This window comes from Mobula hypostoma, chromosome 10, assembly GCF_963921235.1.
Source record: "Mobula hypostoma chromosome 10, sMobHyp1.1, whole genome shotgun sequence".
NCBI lineage: Eukaryota > Metazoa > Chordata > Chondrichthyes > Myliobatiformes > Myliobatidae > Mobula > Mobula hypostoma.
The window spans coordinates 35,941,808-35,961,109 of NC_086106.1; the positions used below are offsets into that span (position 1 = coordinate 35,941,808).

At 46.6% G+C, this 19,302-nt stretch overlaps 1 protein-coding gene across 1 annotated transcript in view; it reads right to left on the reverse strand.

Annotated features, from left to right (window-relative positions):
- Positions 1 to 830: 830 nt before the first annotated feature.
- LOC134352508 (serine/threonine-protein phosphatase 2A 65 kDa regulatory subunit A alpha isoform-like) overlaps positions 831 to 19,302 on the reverse strand; it is a 53,200-nt gene continuing 34,728 nt past the window's right edge. The window contains exons 9-13 of the mRNA XM_063059775.1: positions 18,938 to 18,998; positions 16,141 to 16,295; positions 7,011 to 7,153; positions 3,467 to 3,558; positions 831 to 2,292 (exon numbers count right to left, since the gene is read on the reverse strand). Coding sequence (XP_062915845.1) covers positions 1,832 to 2,292; positions 3,467 to 3,558; positions 7,011 to 7,153; positions 16,141 to 16,295; positions 18,938 to 18,998 — 912 coding nt within the window. The 3' untranslated portion in view covers positions 831 to 1,831. The remainder of the gene's footprint in view (positions 2,293 to 3,466; positions 3,559 to 7,010; positions 7,154 to 16,140; positions 16,296 to 18,937; positions 18,999 to 19,302) is intronic.

A 19,302-nucleotide genomic window follows, 5' to 3' on the forward strand; every position in this document is an offset into this window, starting at 1 on the left:
CCATCAATCTGAGTGTGGCCTCTTTGAGCAGTAGAGGAGACAATCAGCTCGCCAAAATGGGAATAGGAAGTTGAATTGAAATGGATAGCCACTGGGAGACCCTGCCTTTTGTGGCAGATAGAGTGAAGGTGCTCAACTATATGATACCCCAATCTACGCTGAATCTCACCAATGTAGAGGAGGCTGCACCAAGTTACAGCAGGTGACCCAAGCAGACCTGCTGGTGAACTATCGCCTCACATGGACGGACTGTTTAAGGGTCTGAATAGTGGTGAGGGAGGTGGTCTTGGGGCCACGAGCAGCTGTGGAGGCCAAATCATTGGGTGTATTTAAGGCAGAGATAGATAGGTTCTTGATTAGCCAGGGCATCATGAAGAGGCAAGGGGAATGGGGATGACTGGAAGAATTGGATGGCAGAGCAGACTCGATGGGCTGATGGGCCTACTTCTGCTCCTCCATCTTATGGTCTTATGATTAAGGGGAGTTTTCTTTGGTGAGGGACACTGAGGTTGGGCTTGGGGCTTTTGTTAGGAAGAGATGAAGAGAGAAGACGCCAGAGAGAAGAGGTGAAGGGCCTGTTCCCCTGCTGTACTTGTCTCTCCACGTTGACTAAATCTTCAGTGACTAACTCTGATTTGTGTGCAAGACTTTGGTCTAAAACCCAGTGAACAGCACAGAAAGCTACCTCAAAAAGAAATTTAACAGAAGGTAAAAATTACAAGGAAACGAAACACAAGACATGCTTTTTACGTGTTTCTGCTCCGCAAAAGTCGCAAGGAGGTAAATCCTGCACCTCTCTGGTGTGCAACACGAAGCAGCGTTTACCTTAATCCACTTTATTAGGGAAAGCAGTCAAAACAATGATGTAATATACAAATTAGGAGAATGACGTCCACCGGTAACAGGTTAAATGTGCCTAACACAATCTCTATAATCATTCAAAAAGCTAACAGACATTAAATTACGTGATTTGCAATATTGAAATGGCATCCCAAATGTGACTAGACCACTGGAATGATACAATATTGTGTAATTCTGGTCGGGAAGAGAAGCTCAGCTATTGAAAAATCTACTTTAACTAATACGTACAGAAGCAATGGCTGCCTAACCAAACCATCAGGTAATCACAGCATCCACTGGCACTGCTGTTCAAGTCACTGGAATAATGAGGTCGGCATTGAAAGTCATTTCAATAACTGTCTAACGGGCACTCTTTCTTTTAATGTTAAAAATGATTAAAAGGGAAATTAAGGTCGGTCAAAACTTATAGCACATCATTCAGCAACGTGGGGACAATGCAGTGCAGACACATGAGGCCCCATTAAATGTGGGCCCCACCTTAGGACCCATCAATGTGGAACCCACCCCTTCACCAGGCCCCATCAAATGCGAAACCCTCTCCTACATCAGGGTCAGGACGCATTAATGTGGACCACTTCCCCAAGCCAAGGCCCATCCAATGTGGACCCCTCACTGGGCCCCTCCTCTGCCACCCCATCCGAGAACAGTTTCAGATTGGACAACATCTTCAGTTTTAATTCGAGCATTTGCCACTGGATGCTGGGAATACGAGCGAAGGTGTTTTGGGAAAGGAGGAGGAGGCATGCTGGATACAAGTGACTGTCGACAGAGCAGCAAAGCTAATAACCTCACATCCTTGTTAACAGCTAAACCCATCGGATACACAATGCCACTCGGTACACTACAGTCACTGAAAATAAATAGGGGGAGTAGACAGCTTGATATCTTAAGCTAAATTGAGACAGCAGAAAGACTGCAGAACTAGAATCTACAAGGCAGCTAAAATCCAGTGACACTACGTACGAGACGTTTACATTTCCAGGGGTAATTCTTTAAAGAGTGTTGTGTATGTGGCCTGGCTACACAACAATGCTATTAATAAAAATGCTGGAGACAGGAGCGAAGTTTCATGGTTCTTTACCAGTAGAAAACGATGCAGAACACACACATACGTATCAATGTGCGCCAAATAGCGCATGTGACGACGTGTTACTACAACATAAAGTAGTCCCCATATCATACAGTAGGCTGACCCAGCTGGTGTTGTAGTGGCGTCATCCCGAGTTTGAATCCAGCCGGCTCCCCTGCACGCTTTCCATCCATGCTGGGTTACGAGCTGGTGATCTCTTTGTAAACTCACCCGGCAGAAGGCAATGGCAAACCACTGCTGTAACTTGCCTCGTACGCGGTTCCCCACTATGTTAGAGAGGCGTGGAGGGAAATCGTCCGTTAACTGGAGAAACTCCGGATGTGACATAACTTCCCTTTTTCCTATACGGTACAAAGAGAGAGTGGAAGAAGGTTTTCAAAGATGTCAGCAGCAGATCTCGTTGCAAGTCTGGAGAGCCATTTCTTCACTCCTTTCTACGATAAGGCAAGCATTAGATAAGAAGGAAAACATGCAGATTAGATATTAAAAGGAGACAAAATGGGAACGTTTCTGAAGATAATCAGAACACGCATCTATCTGTAAGCTATGACGACAACTTGTGGGAATTCTAACGATGGAGTATGTCATTTCTAATAAATTGCAAGTGAATTCATACGATTGCCAGCTCTTAATTCCTGTTGCTTCAAGACCTATTCAGGCAGATGGGACTCGTCAGCTCATCTTGGAGAAGGAAAATTCTGATCTCAAACCTCTGCTGCCTTGCCGCTGTACCCACTCACAGGAAAGGCTCCGGGAGTAAACCCGGAGCTGGAGTCCCTAAGGCAGTCCTATGCTGACTGACAACTCCTGTGGTGCTCCTGGAACCAAACTCAATCTGCCGTTCCTTTGGGTGCGTGCAGACGGGGAGCTTGCTACATGGGGCAACAGCTTGCTCTCCATATCGTACTGCTACCTCCCTGAAGTGAGATTTTGCAGGGTGGGATGTCTGGCACTAGATTTTAACACCCGTTCCTAAACCCTAAAAATCACCTAATATAAACACAGAACTCTTTACTGAGGATTGTACTCAAAACTCTGGATTGGTTCTTAAAATATTCAGCTTACAGAAACAGGGAGGTAAGTAAGAGACAGAACTGAGAACTTCATGCTTGGCTCTATCATAAGGTTTATAATTCTGAACAATTAGTAAATCCCTTTAACTGGAAACAGTTCCAAATATCACAGCATTGTTCCAGCACCTCGAATAACCCTCTTGCTGGTTCAGAGTTTTGAATCCATAATTTGTGTTTTATCCCCTTTAATGAACGTGCTGAGGACTGCATGTTTTTCCCTGACCCTCACTAGTTACACGTGCAGATTACAAAACACACATCTTTAGTTTAAAGAGCCTTTTCTATCATCAGTGCACCTACAGCAGGAACCCAGCAGACACCCATCTTGTCTTGTGCTCATCTTCAGAGACCCAGTGACAGACTCTGGGACAATGCAGGCCACAACTGCTTGAAGGGAGAATGCTTATGCTCGTACCGAGCTGGGTCCAAAGCCACAACTTACCAGTCATGGCTTCCTGCGCAAAGTACTTTACGTCCATATCTTGGTCCTGACCCAATTTCTCCAGTATTGGTTTGAACTTGTTCTGTAAAGTGCTGTGATTTAAAAGCAATAATTAGTACCTGTGACCTTCAAAACAAAACAGCAGCACATTCACTTAAATCTAATGCGATACTGGATATTACCCAGATTAAAATCTCCTATTTCTGCCTCTCACGCAGGCTCTCACTACCACAACTGATCGTTTACTGGCCAGATACGGGTTAGAGCTCAACTAGCAGACTATGGTCAGAAACTGCAGCTGAGCTCATTTGGGGTAGTGGATGCAAAAGGAGAACAATTTGGATGCCCCATTTTTATGCCGTTGAAGAGAGGGGGCACTGAATGCATAAACTTCCTTTTAATGCAATCCATCTGTTATTGCTTTCCACACAAATTCCAATCAAATCACAAACGCACAATTTCACAAAAATCGTTCACCGGACGGGTTGGCGGGGTGGAGATACGTCGCTACCAAAGGAGGTGTAGGGTGCTCCTTCCCTCCGCAGGCCTGCAGGTCACCCTTGGGCAAGGTGCAACACCTGCTTAAGCCCCCCCACCTGATCCGGGTCACGCGATGCCGTGGGAGCAGATGGTGGACAGTCATGTGTGCAGCCGGTGCAGATCACAAGTCCCGGTTGTACGACCACTGACGCCGGGCAGACAATCTCTGAAGAGCACTGATAATGGCTGGGGGGTGGGGGGGGTCACCTCGTCTTGTAAAGACACACACGGCCCAGAAGGCGTCAATGGCACAAACCAGTTCTGCAGGACAATTTGCCAAGAACAATCGTGGCCATGGAGAGACCACGATCGCCCACGTCTCATGATGATGAAGATGGTGGTGGCGTTAACTGAAATCTCACTGTGCGGTTTTCACTTCAAACCAGGATTTATCCATCAGTGGTTGAAGGAGAGAGGGAAGATGTATTAAAGAAGATTGGAGGAGTCACCTTTTCATGCAGGAGTTGGTAGCTGAGCTGCCAAAGGAGGTGGTGGTGGTGCAGGCAGGAACAAAACCTGGACAGTCACTTGATAAACCTCTGGTTAGGTCACATTTGGAGTACTGAATTCAGCTCTGGTCTCCCCTTTAAAGGGTGTGGAGACTTTGAAGAAGGTACAGAAGATGTTTACAGGACGTTGCCTGTGATAAACCTCTGGTTAGGTCACATTTGGAGTACTGAATTCAGCTCTGGCCTCCCCTTTAAAGGGTCTGAAAAAGGTACAGAAGACATGCTGGCTGGTACTGCAGATGTTACCGGAGAGGTTGCTTTCTCCAGAGTGATGGAGTCTGAGGGAGGGACGAGCTGGTAGAAGTTTACAAAATTCTGAGGCAAAGACAGACGGCTCACAGTTGAGATGTAAGAGCCAGAAGAGAACAGCTCAAAGATGTGCCGAGGATTTGAGTACCTGGAACACACCGACGGGTCTGGTGGAACTGGATGCAGGTATGAAACAAGTGTTTATGATCCAATGAAGGGTCACGGTCTGAAACACCGACTGGTTATTCATTTCCATGGACGCTGCCTGACCTGCTGAGTTCCTCCAGCGTTTTGTGTGAGCATTGAAGTATTTAAGACACTGTTAGACAGGCAAATGAACGTGCGGAGAATGGAGGATCTCGGCCATGTGCGGGCAAAAGGACACGGTTCAATTAGGCGCTGCTTTATTTATAAAGTCTGCAGGTGTTGGAAACCCAGAGCAACACACACAAAATGCTGGAGGACCTCAGCAGGTCAGGTAGCACCTATGGAAATGAATAAACAGGTGACGTTTCGGGCCCAGACCCTTCGTCCGGACTGAAAAGGAAGAATTAGCTTGGCACAACATTGTGGGCCAATGGGTCTGTTCTACAGGCTCAGTGAGCAAGACAGAGGGATGTGGAGTTAGTGTGGCTGAGTGGGTTTACTATAGCAAGGAGTGATTGTCAGTATAGATGTAATGGACAAGAGGGCATGCTTCTATACAGTTCAACTGACTATATCCAGAACCCAAGCTTTGCTTGAAACACCCTCCACCATCCTCAGCCAACTTTTAACCCACGTTTCCAGCTTGCCAGAAGTTTTAACAATAAGGACCAGCCTCCCGTGTGGGACCCTGTCAAAGGTCTCACTGAAGTCCGTGCAGACGACATATATTGCATGACACACGAACAAAATGGTTTAATTACTGTGCTAGGCTCCCAAAAGGCCACTGGGAGCTGGGGAACAGATATACAGGCAGATACGACCATGCCACACAGGAGCAAAATCAGGCCATTCAGCCCATCGAGTCTACTCTGCCATTCCATTAAAGCCAATTCATTATCCCCCTCAACCCCAGTCACGGAATGGGGTCACTGAGCGGCTGATTTCAACTTCCCCAGTACTGAATGGAACTTCCTGAGCGTCAGAGGCTTCAATGGGTCAAAATTGATAACTGTGTCTCGGGGGGTTACACCAGACAGTATGCAGACACTCCAAGTTGGCATGGCGACGTAACACAGCTTACGAGGAAATGAGCCGGGCCAGATGATCAAATTTTCAGCCATAATTGTAATTCCCTCAGTTTTAAGATGGTTACAGATTAAAACTGATCCTTGGGTGAAGGTGCTGAGGTGCAGAAGGGCTAATTGCAACGGTGTTAGGCAGGAACAGGAGAAGGTAAACTGGGAAGCAGCTGCTCGAGGGTCAAACAACACCTCTGACATGTGGGACCCTTTTAAAAGGCCAGTTGATTGGAGTTCCTCAGGTAGCATGGGTGATGAGAGACCGAGTGTGCAAGGTCAGTCTTACAACCTTACAAAAAGGAATATTGCGCATTGCTTGGGAAAGCTGTAGTAAAATGAGGCCCTTGGAATACAAAGCCAGTGGGGAGACCTTAAACAGGTAATTTGGAGGGTAGAAATGGGCCACTAAATGTTCTTGGCGAGGATGTCCTTTCTTTAAAAAAAATGGGGAGAAGGCAGGCGAGTGGGGTTGAGGGGAATAATGAATCAGCCATGATAGAATGGCCGTACAGTATCGATGGGCCGAACATCCTGTTTCTGTTCCTGTGTCTTATGGTCTTAATCTCTGGACAGAGAAGAAGATCGTTTAAGGGTACCAAAGGATCCAGGTCAAGCAGGAAAGTGAGGCAAACACCACAGGGGAGGGGGAGGCCTGAGGGTTAAGTTTATGCCCCTCCCCCACGCAGTACATGGAATGAGCTGCCAGAGGAACTGGTTGAGGCAGGCACATTAACAACTTCAATAAGGACAGGTACGCGGGCAGGAAAGGTTTAGAGCAAGGGTGCACAACTATTTTGGTGTCATGGACCATTACGCTAGGGGTCCATGAACCCCAGGTTGAGAACCTGGGACGATGGGACCGGCGGAGACGGTGGTCTTGGCCGGATTGGACCTGTGGGGACAAAAGACGGTGCGACTCCATCACTAAACGCCACCACAGTGGTGTCTCAACTTCCATTCCAAACTGGAGACGAAACATTCTCCACAGGCCGGGTTATAAACCCCAACTCAAATACTTACCTGGCATCTAAAACCGGTCCTATTTTCTGCAATGATTTAGCCACGTTGAAGCGAACGTTTGGCACCTGATCGCCTGCCATCTGGAGAACCGTCGGTAGCATGTGCTTTGCTGTGATTTCTTGGCCACAGGCTTCAGACAACACCTAAAAAAAACCAGCAGAAAATGCAAACGTTCATTCACAGCCCCGACCTTCACGAAGCAAGACTGAAGAAAAGGTCATCGATCTGATTTGTGCAACACTCAGAATGTATTTTGCCCCATGATAAAAAGGCATAGTCCACGCTGGCACCAATGATCATCCGCAAGGAGAGAGATGAGGTCCTGCAACGGAGATTTACAGATCAATAGACAAGTTGTAAAGAAGAAGTGCTGGTATATTGTAATCGCTGGACTACCCCTTCTGCCATGTACGAGCGAGTTTAGAAACAGGAAGGCAGGACGGCTGAAATGTATAGACAAAGTGTGGGTGCAGATCAAACAGCATCACTGGGATCTCTTCCATGGCAAGGTGACCCGAGCCAAGAGGGGACCAAGAATATAAGATGCAAGAGCGGAATTTGGCTATCGAGTCAAATATGATGGCAGAATATAGCATTAGTGGTCAGACTCTTGGCACTGTGGAGGATCAGAGGAATCTTGGGGTCTGAGTCCATAGCTCAAAGCTGCTACGCAGGTTGACTCTGTGGTTAAGGAGGCATATGGTGCATTGGCCTGCATCAATCGTGGGATTGAGTTTAAGAGCCAAGAGGTAATGTTACAGCTATATTGGACCCTGGTCAGACCCCACTTGGAGTACTGTGCTCAGTTCTGGTTGCCTCACTACAGGAATGACGTGGAAACCATAGAAAGGGTGCAGAGGAGATTTACAAGGATGTTGCCTGGATTGGGGAGCATGCTTTATGAGAATAGGTTGAGTGAACTCGGCCTTTTCTCTTTGCAGCGACGGAGGATGAGAGGTGACCTGATAGAGGTGAACAAGATAATGAGAGGCATTGATTGTGTGGATAGTCAGAGGCTTTTTCCCAGGGCTGAAATGGCTAGAACGAGAGGGCATAGTTTTAAGGTGCTTGGCAGTGGGTACAGAGGAGATGTCAGGGGTAAATGAGGTGGAGGATAAATGCGTGGCTGAGGGATTGGAGCAGGGGGCAGGGATTCAGATTTCTGGATCATTGGGACCTCTCTTGGGGCAGGAGTGCCCTGTACAAAAAGGACAGGTTGCACTTCAATCTGAGGGGGACCAATATCCTGGCAGGGAGGTTTGCTGAGGCTACTGCGAGCTTAAACTAGAATGGTTGGGGGGTGGGAACCGAACTGAAGAGACTAGGGAAGAGGGGGTTGGCTCACAAATAGAGAAAGCTTGTAGACAGTGCGAGAGGGAGGATAGGCAGGTGATAGAGAAAGGATGATCTCAGACCGAATGTTTGAGATGCGTGTATTTTAACGCAAGGAGTGTTGTGAACAAAGCGGATGAGCTTAGAGCGTGGATCAGTACTTGGAGATATGATGTGGTGGCCATTAGAGACTTGGATGGCTCAGGGACAGGAATGGTTACTTCAATTGCTGGGTTTTAGATGTTTCAACAAGGACAGGGAGGGAGGCAAAAGAGGTGGGGGCATGGCACTGTTGATCAGAGATAGTGTCACAGCTGCAGGAAAGGTGGACGCCATGGAGGGATTGTCTACGGAGTCTCTGTGGGTGGAGGTTAGAAACAGGAAGGGGTCAATAACTTTACTGGGTGTTTTTCATAGGCCGCCCAATAGTAACAGGGATATCGAGGAGCAGATAGGGAAACAGATCCTGGAAAGGTCGAATAATAACAGAGTTGTCATGATGGGAGGCTTTAATTTCCCAATATCGATTGGCGTATCCCAAGAGCAAGGGGTTTAAGATGGGGTGGAATTTGTTAGGTGTGTTCAGGAAGGTTTCTTGACACAATATGTAGATAAGCCTACAAGAGAAGAGGCTGTACTTGATCTGGTATTGGGAAATGAACCTGGTCAGGTGTCAGGTCTCTCAGTGGGAGTGCATTTTGGAGATAGTGATGATAATTCTATCTCCTTTACCACAGCACAAGGCTAATAGGAAGGAGCTTAAGAAGGAAATTAGGAGAGCCAGAAGAGGCCATGAGAAGGCCTTGGCAGGCAGGGTTAAGGAAAACCCCAAGGCATTCCACAAGTACGTGAAGAGCAAGAGGATAAGACGTGAAAGAATAGGACCTATCAAGTGTGACAGTGGGAAAGTATGTATGAAACCAGAGGAAATAGCAGGGGTACTTAATGAATACTTCCGTATTCACTATAGAAAAGGATCTTAGTGATTGTTGTGATGACTTGCAGCAGACTGAAAAGCTTGAGCATGTAGATATTAAGAAAGAGGATGTGCTGGAGCTTTTGGAAAGCATCCAGTTGGATAAGTCGCCAGGACTGGATGAGATGTACCCCAGGCTACCGTGGGAGGCGAGGGAGGAGATTGCCGAGCCTCTGGTGATGATCTTTGAATCATCAGTGGGGATGGTAGAGGTTCTGGAGGATTGGAGTGTTGCCGATATTGTTCCTTTATTCAAGAAAGGCAGTAGAGATAGCCCTGGAAGTTATAGACCAAAGAGTCCGACCTCAGTAAGTTGATGGAGAAGATCCTGAGAGGCAGGATTTATGAACATTTGGAGAGGTATAACATGATTAGGAATAGTCAATATGGCTTTGTCAAGGGCAGGTCGTGCTTTACGAGCCTGATTTAATTTTTTGAGGATGTGACTAAACACAATGATGAAGGAAGAGCAGTAGATGTAGTGTATATGGATTTCAGCAAGGCATTTAATAAGGTACCCCATGCAAGGTTTATTCAGAAAGTAAGGAGGCATGGGATCCAAGGGGACATTGCTTTGTGGATCCAGAACTGGCTTGCCCACAGAAGGCAAAGAGTGGTTGTAGGCAGGTCATATTCTGCATGGAGGTCGGTCTCAGGTATCTGTTCTGGGACCCTTACTCTCCGTGATTTTTATAAATGACCTGGATGAGGAAGTGGAAGTGGAGGGATGGCTTAGTAAGTTTGCTGAGACACAAAGGTTGGAGGTGTTGTGGGTAGTGTAGAGGGCTGTCAGAGGTTAGAGCGGGACATTGATAGGATGCAAAACTGGGCTGAGAAGTGGCAGATAGAATTCAACCCAGATAAGTGTGAAGTGGTTCATTTTGGTAGGTCAAATATGATGGCAGAATATAATATTAATGGTAAGACTCTTGGCAGTGTGGAGGATCAGAGGGATCTTGGGGTCCGAGTCCATAGGATGCTCAAAGCTGCTACGCAGGTTGACTCTGTGGTTAAGAAGGCATACGGTGTATTGGCCTTCATCAATCATGGAACTGAATTTAGAAGCCGAGAGGTAATGTTGCGGCGATATGGGACCCTGGTCAGACCCCACTTGTAGTACTGTGGTCGCCTCACTACAAGAAGAATGTGGAAGCCATAGAAAGGGTGCAGAGGAGATTTACAAGAATGTTGCCTGGACTGGGGAGCAGGACTTATGAGAATGGGTTGAGTGAACTCGGCCTTTTCTCCTTGGAGCGATGGAGGATGAGAGGTTACCTGATACAGGTGTGTAAGATGATGAGAGGCATTGATCGTGTGGATAGTCAGAGCCTTTTTCCCAGGTCTGAAATGGTTGCCACAAGAGGACACAGGTTTGAGGTGCTGGGGAGTAGGTACAGAGGAAATGTCAGGGGTGAGTTTTTTACTCAGAGAGTGGTGAGTGTGTGGAATGGGCTACCGGTATCGGTGGTGGAGCCAGATATGATGGAGTTTTTTAAGAGACTTTTGGATAGGTACATGGAGCTTAGAAAAATAGAGGGTATTGGTTAGCCGAGCTCGTTCTCGGGTAAGGACATGCTCGGCACAGCTTTGTGGGCCGAAGGGCCTGTATTGTGCTGTAGGTTTTCTTTGTTTCTATGAGTCCCCTCTGCCATTCCATCATGGCTGATTTATTTTTCCTCCCAACCCCATTCTTCTGCCTCCTCCCGTATCCTTTCACACCCTTAACAAATCAAGAATGTATCACCCTCCACTTTAAATATACTCAATGACTTGGCCTCCAAAGCCGTCTGCGGCAATGAATTCCACAGATTCAGTACTCTCTGGCAAAAGAAATTCCTCCTCACTTCTGCTGTAAAGGGACGTCCTTCTATTCTGAGGCTGTGCCCTCTGGTCCCAGACTCTTGCACTGTTGTAAACCGCCTCTGTGCGTCCCTTTTATCCATATCTTTGCTCGAGCACTTTGTGAGGGTTTAAGCTAGTGAGGCAGCCGGGCTGGGACACAGAATACTAGTGTAGCAGGTGTTGAGTCAGAATTCCATGTCAAACTAACTAAACAGGCAGGTCCGGTAAGCAGAGCAGGCAGAAATAAGTGGGAAAGCACGAGAGGGCTGGGAGGTTTAACCACATGTTTCTGAACATAGAAATTCACAGCACATTACAAGCCCTTCGGCCCACAATGTTGTGCCGACCACGTAACCTACTCTAGAAACTGCTTAGAATTTCCCTAGCGCAGCAGTCCCCAACCACCGGGCTGCGGACCGGTCCCATGCCGCGAGGAAACGAAATGTTTTGGCGATAGGAGTCGCTGCACCTTTCCTCATTCCCTGTCACGCCCTGTTCAGCTTGAACACACGCGAGGTCATTACTCGCACATCATCCATGTCAGCACGGGAATGAGATCAACTCCTCGAGCTTGCAAATGAAGGCGGGCTGAAAAGTATGTTTGACATAACATCTGTGCCGGCATTCTGGATCAAAGTCAAGGCTAAATATCCTGAGATAGCCATGAAAGCACTGAAAACGGTGCTTCCATTTCCAACATATCTCTGCAATGAATGCAACGAAAACTAAATTGCGGAATAGACTGGACATAAGGAACCCCCTTCGAGTATCGCTGACTCCCATCAGCCCATGATAGGACCGTCTTGTTGCAGGGAAACAAGCCCAGGGCTCCCACTGAATCAGCGATATTGGTGTGTTGCAATGATTTTCTATGTTCATGCGGGGAAAATACGTGCTGTGTGTTTAACATCCAAACGTTACTTAAAATGTTATGATGCTATTGATTTATAAGTGACTTGTAGAACCATACAATTACAGCACGGAAACAGGCCATCTCAGCCCTTCTAGTCCGTGCTGAACTCTACTCTCACCTAGTCCCACCGACCTGCACTCAGCCCATAACCCTCCATTCCTTTCCTGTCCATATACCGATCCAGTTTTTCTTTACTGCTATGTTGTAGGCATTTCATTTTAGCCGTTCTCTAAGAGCAATCTGTTCTGCTTTCAGCCTGTTTGGTTTTGAGCTCAGGAATGAGGTGTCATCCAATCAGGATGGTAGAATTGGGAGAAGGTGCTAGAGATTACTGGGCAGAGAGGTCTTTGTTTGGCGGGAGCTGGGAGAAGGCAGGAGGGAAGATGGTGGACGATGCAGGGTGCTTTGTGCAGATGAATGGCTTCGAGGAGGAAGGACCAATAATCCCGTGGGAAAACCTCTTTGTTCAAGATGGATTTCCAGTGACCTTCGGAAGGTGGTGTGGGCTTTCACGCAGATGGAGGGAGGGTTCAGCGCGCGATTTACAGAGAAGTTCAAGATTTGAGCTCCACTGTGCACTTGTGACATTTTAAGTAGAATGGGCCCTTTTTGTTTTTTTTCTCTTTCTTTCCTTTAATACCTGTTTGCTTAAGTTAACATTCTTAAATATACTCCTGAATAATTCTATGCAGTGTACAATCTGTTATTTTTTGCTGACAGGCGACTGCCAGGGGCAGTAAATCACACAGCATTCACACAAACCGGGGTTTGGGTAGGCGAGACATCCCAACCTCACGGATTTGCGGGACCAAAGTCACATACACCTTAGATGTACGAAGCCTGAAGTTTCTCCCCGCGGAGTCCAGTGGCTGTTTGCGAGGGGTTAAAAGGCTGCACTTACAGAGACGCCCAGTAAAAAGGGAGTTTCAGAAGTAATGGCAATATATTTCCAAGTCCGGTTGGTGCGCAGCTTGCAGGTAATATTCCAATGTTTTGCTATTCTTGGCTGTTTACATCAAGTTCAAGTTTGTCATTCATGAATACCCATGAATACATCCAAACGAAACAGTGTTCTTTCAGGGTCAAGGTACAAAACACAGTACCAACAGTCATACACAGCACGTGGCACATATAGCAGTAAAATATAGTCACACAACAAATATAGTCCAAGTCCCTGAGTCCATGAATGTTGCAGCAGTCTGTAGTCGAACACGTACATCCTGCCTTCTGCCAAGCAAACACTTTGGGGGAGAGGGACAGCACCAACATTAGCATAAACGCTACGCTACATCACCTCCAGCGCCAGCTCTTGATGCCTCTCTCCTGGGCGGCTGCAAACAGGCGGCCCCATGGCTTGAGGCCACATCCGCTCACCCTGCAGGGGTGTCAGTCACCCCTGCTGCCAGCCCCTGCAGTCTGCAATAAATCAGAAGACCAGACTTGCAGCATTACACATTAACAATGCCGAACAGGGTTTTGCAATCACGAGAAAAGAGACTAAGACAATTGCTCGCTGCCAGTCTGCACGCCAACCACATTGCTGACTCTCTGACATGGGGAGCAGAACGATCTGCCCCAAGTCCAGCTTCTTCAGTTTCTACACCGATGGGGTAGGCCTGCAGCACTCTTTAAGTGCTTAACTTCCAGCAGGGTCTTGAGATCGTAAAGAAATAAATAAAAGACAATAACACCTTTGGCTGGCCCCGTAGAACCCGCCGCGCCCCAGCACACCGCCAGCTGACTGGAAGTTCACCAGTCGAGGCTTGTGGATTAGTAAGGAGTGTCCCAGAATGTCCTCCTCCTCGATATTTCAGTAATAAATCAATATTACGGTGCCACGCCCACCACACCATTCACTGAGTGAATCGTTCAGCCATTCAACCCTCTCTATGACAGTAACAATCACCCTCCTGTGAGCTCATTTGCTTTACTAGTAACGTTGCTTACACCAAAATAAATATAATCTTGCATTTCTTATCAGACTGAGGTTTGCTCTCCTTACTGGGCTCGCTTTGTTTCCCTTCGATATTTAACTGCACTGCCACCTCAACTGTAAATGTGGCCTGTGGCCCATCCCTTTGAGTTTGAATCCCAGCGAGCACTCCCGCAGGATGTTAGCCCTGTTTTGGTCCAGCCCGCGCAGGCATATCTTTCTGAGGTGTTCCTGCTGATCCAGAGGTCTAAAGTTCAACGTACATTGCTACCAAAGTATGAACTCCATATACAAGCAGGAGATTCGTCTTCTTGCAGGCAGCCATAAAGCAAAGAAACACAAGAGAATCCATGGAAAAAGAATCCCATGCAGCAAAGACCGTCAGACACGCAATGTGCCCAGAAAGAACAAATCGGGCAAACAAGAATAAAAAAATAGTAAACCAGTAAGACACAGAACATGAACCGCAGAGTAAGTGAAATTAGGTCCACAGGCAGGGAGCCAGTTCAGATCAGTAGATGGCTGCAGGCCACAGCAAGGGAGTCAGTTCCGTGCTGAGAGAAGTGAAACCAGTCCAGGGGCCCAATGGTTGCAGTCCACAGCCAAGGAGCCAGTTCAGCATTTTATCTGAGCCAGGGGCCCAATGGTCGCAGGGCACAGCCAGCAAGTCAATTCAGTGCAGAGACAAGTGCTGACGGTGACAGTCGGTTCACTGCTGAGGTGTGTAAAGCCTCACAGAGAAGTTAGTCTTTCCCCCGGCGACTCTTTAAACTTTTTAACCTGGCTCGTTGCTGAAATCGACTGAACACCACTTCATTTTCCCCACTCAGGCCACTCTCATCCAACCTGAAGTCCACTCCCAGCAATGGCCGCGGACGCTGCACCTGCGTTCTTGAGAGTCCAGCTTGCCAAATCCTTGAGGATACCGCAAAAACGCCAGGTCGTGCAGACCTCTCGACACCCTCCAGAACCTATCAAGCTCCACTTTAAATATACCCAATTACTTGGCCTCCCATCGCCGCCTGTGGCGATGAATTCCATAAACTCACCACGCTTCGGCTAAAGAAATTCTTCATCTCCGTTCTGAAGGGATATCCCTCTGTTCCAAAGGCTGTGCCCTCCAGTCCTAGACTCACCCACTTTTAGAAACATTCATTTTATCTCGGCACTTCAACTGAATCTCTCCCTCACCTTGTCCAAACTCCAGCAAAGCCCAGGCCCATCAAATAAATCCAGGGAAAGAAATTAATTCTGCAACTGGAATGACTGTGGGGCCTTTAAGTACACTTGTAAATTTAAACTAGTTGCGTCAAAAAACTTAAAATTCCCTCAGCCAGATAATGTATAATGTCCATTTCAAGGTACTCAGATCACTAAGCAAAAGACAGACCCATAGTCCACTACAGCACGGAAACAGACCCTTGTGAAATAAAACTTGAAAGCTGTAAGCCATCTGGTGGGTCAACAGGTCATTAAATCAGTTGTCCTTCAGCTAACACCATCAGTCCATTTCCACAGGGACGGTTAGGAACTCTGCTCCACGAAATCATAAAAAGTCTCGCCCTCAACTCAATTTTTACTCCAGACACCTTGCAGATTAAACACAAAACACCACTACACCTCAGCAAATAACGCAAGCACAGAAGCTCCTATCAAGCAGATGTCAATATTGGAAGGAGCAGCTTTGGCAAAGTGTTGTTAATTGATTTTTTGCACAATCTAAACATTCACAAAGAATATATTAAAAGAACATTTTAAACAAATCCATAATATTTCTGTTAAATTCTTTCTTCTTAAGTGTCTGTTCTCACTGTACGTTTTATTCATGAAATATTTTAGCAGCTTGTGAAGTGTAATGGAAGACTTGTCAAAGTTATACTCACGTTAATGCAGAATAGGGTGGTCATTTTATGAAGGTAGTTGGGGTCACTGGCCATGGGCAAGTACATTGTTAAATGCATACTCATGTTAATGCAGAACAAGGTGGTCATTCTGCAATGGTAGTCGGGGTCACTGGTCATGGGCAAGTACATTGTGAAAGCCATTCTCACGTTAATACAGAAGAGGGTGGTCATTCTGTGAAGGTAGTTGGGGTCACTGGCCATGGCAAGTACATTGTGAAAGCCATTCTCACGTTAATGCAGAAGACGGTGGTCATTCTGTGATGGTAGTTGGGGTCACTGGCCATGGCAAGTACTTTCGGCACAATGGTGGATTCTGCCGAGTCTTTGCCAAACTTCTCCACCAACTTGGTCAAGTTGTTGGTCGCGGCCTCGCGAATGGCGTACACTGCAAGACAGCATTCACAGGTCAAGAAATGATCTGATTGCTGTTACTACTTGATTTTCAAATAAGTAGCTTGCTGATAAAATACAAAGTTCCGAAATGAAATGCTCGTACCACCTTTTTCAAAGTGTAGACCTGTTCCATACCAAGTTACACACAGTGGAGGAAATTATGCACTTGGAAAGTAGCATTTTAATATACTTATTTATTATTGATTATTTATTGAGATACAGCGTGGAACAGGCCCTTCTTGCCCTGCGAGCCAACCCTGATTAACCCTAGCCTAATTACAGGACAATTTACAATGTCCAGTTAACCTACCAACCAGTAGGTCTCTGGGAGGAAACAGGAACACCCGGAGGAAACCCACACAGTCAGGCTGAGAACGTATAAACTCTTCACAGGTGGCAGTGGGAATCGAACCCAATTGCAAAGTGTTGCCCTAACCAGACGCCACTGTGTCGCCCCATTAGGTACTTAAAAAATACTTTGAATAGATTACCATTATTTATTACTAATTATTGTAATTGAATAATTAGTCATTGTTTAAGCCCTAACTGCAATATTCAGATTCCAGGGTAAAAGGGACCTACACTAAAAGCAAAACAGTCCAAATCAAATTTGTTGTTAATTTTATTGGTCTTTAATCAAAATGCACTTTACTTTAAAGAAAAATCAGCCCTGCCATTTTTGGGAAATTACTTGCACAGGTAAAAAATCCTGATCTGCCATTCATTTATAAAAATGGTAAGGAATGTGAATATCACTTGCAAACAGTTGCAAGTATAAACTACATCTTGACTGACAACAGTACAGAAGCTCAGCTTGAAAGCTCCCATTTAAATGGCTGAGAGATAGTACGATGGGTGACACACAGAGTACACCTGAGTGGCCCAAGTCTTAGGAGAGGCTTCTGGCATCAATTAAATACCACAACTCGCTTACACCAAGAGAACGAAGAGAACTATCATTTACAAAACACACAGGACCTGAGTGATGTGGCCTTGAGCAAAGCCGGCTTGAGTTCGGCACAGCTTCGACCGCCAGGCAAGCAGAAAACCAGGGAGGCACTGCAGATGGAACAGGCGGCTTCTGGAAATGTAGGCAGGATTAAGAACTTGTACGCAGAGGGGGGAGAAAAAAAGGTGTGGATGAGCTGGCATGAGATCATATTGGGAGATGCACAGCTGTATCTGTGACTTTCTGCCCATTCATTGGCCTGCTCTGTTGAGTGTCTCCAGAATTTACAGTTACTATTTCAGATTCGCAGCTCCGCTGCCTTTGGAATAAGAGGCAACGAACCAGAGTGGATCGTGTGTCTACCCCGGGTGCTCAGATTCCCCCCACAACACCCCACAGAGTCTGGAGACGTCCCACTTAGTAGTCTCATTGGTCATTGTAAACCGTCCTGTGATGAGGCGAGCGTTAAATCAGCCGGTTGCTGGGCAGTGCGTCTCGTTGGGCCTGTTCGATGCTATTCTGGAATAATTAAATAAATAAACGTATCAGTCAAAGTCAAGTCTGTTTCTTGTTGCCATGTGTACAAGTGTACGACAAGATTGCTTGCAGCAGTAATAATTGGGGGGGAGGGGGGCGGGTGTTTGAACTATGATGGTATTGGACATTGGGCAGGAACCTGGGAGTACAAACTGGGATGAATGCACTCAGAACACACAATTGAAATGTGGAAGTCATTTTGGGCTTCACTTGGATGGGGCTCTGCAGAGTTTTGTCCCACTGAGACGGGGAAAGAACAGAAGGGTGAAGGAGCCATGCTTGACAAGAGACGCGCAACAGCTCGTCTAGAAGCGTAGGATGCAAAGATCAGCCTGGGCTCCAGAGGGTTACAATGTGGCCAGGAAGGGAGTGAAGAATGGACTTTGGAGAACTAGGAGGGGCCACGAGAAGGACTTGGTGAGTTGGATTCAGGAAAACATACTTGAAGAACAGGAGGATGGCCAGAGTGAGAGTCTGGGCCAGCCAGAGCTAAAAGAGGCAAAATGTTTGGAGTCGGAGACTTTGGGGGAGATCCGCAATGAATACTTTTCTTTAGTAATCAGCAGTGAGAGGGACCTTGATGCTTGTGAGGGCAGTGATATGCTACAACATGTTGACATTGAGAAAGAGGATGTTCTGGAATTTTGAAAAGCCCTAGGATAGATAAGTCCCCGGGGCCAGATGTGATATACCCCAGGGTTACTACGGGAAGCAAGGGAAGAGATTGCTGCACCTCTAGTGACGATCTGGGCATCCTCACTGGCCAGTCCTCACCGGAGGAAGTACCATATGATTGGAAGTTGGCAAATGTTATTTCCTTGTTCAGGAAAGAGAGTAGGGATGACCCTGGGAATTATAGACCAGTCAGTTTTACTTCACCGGTGGGCAAATTATAGGAGAAGATTCTTACAGACAGGATTTACAAGAAGCATAGTCTGGTTCGGGAGAGTCAGCATGGCTTTGTGAGGGGCATGTCGTGTCTTGAGCCTGACCCAATCCTTTGAGGATGTGACAAAGCACGATGAAGGATTTTTGGTTAGGCACCTGGTAGGGTCACTCAGCATCATGGAAGCACCAGTAAGATGACTCTGACAACTTTGAAGGACTTTCGTTCAACAGAAGTAACGATTCATCAAGGCTATACTCACCGTGATCCACCAGCCACGTCATGCACAAGGAGTTCAACTTCTCATCAAAAAACTCCACGCCCTAAACAGGTTTTGACAAAAAAAGAATGTTGATAAAATAACCCCTCGAATTTCGAGTAGAACATGCCAACTTGCCACATTTGCATTCTAGCCGTCTTCACCTTTCGCTACTTACCAGTACAGTTTGCTAACTCCTTTGAGCCAATGGTGAAGGGGTCACACAAGAAAGACTGGCAACGTGCTCTAATAACTGCACAAAACTAGATTGTGCCGTGGCAGAAGGCTACACAGAAGATACCCTGTCTAAGGTACTTGCATCTAGTATTTTGACTACCTTTAATTAATTTCTTTGTGCCAATACCAGG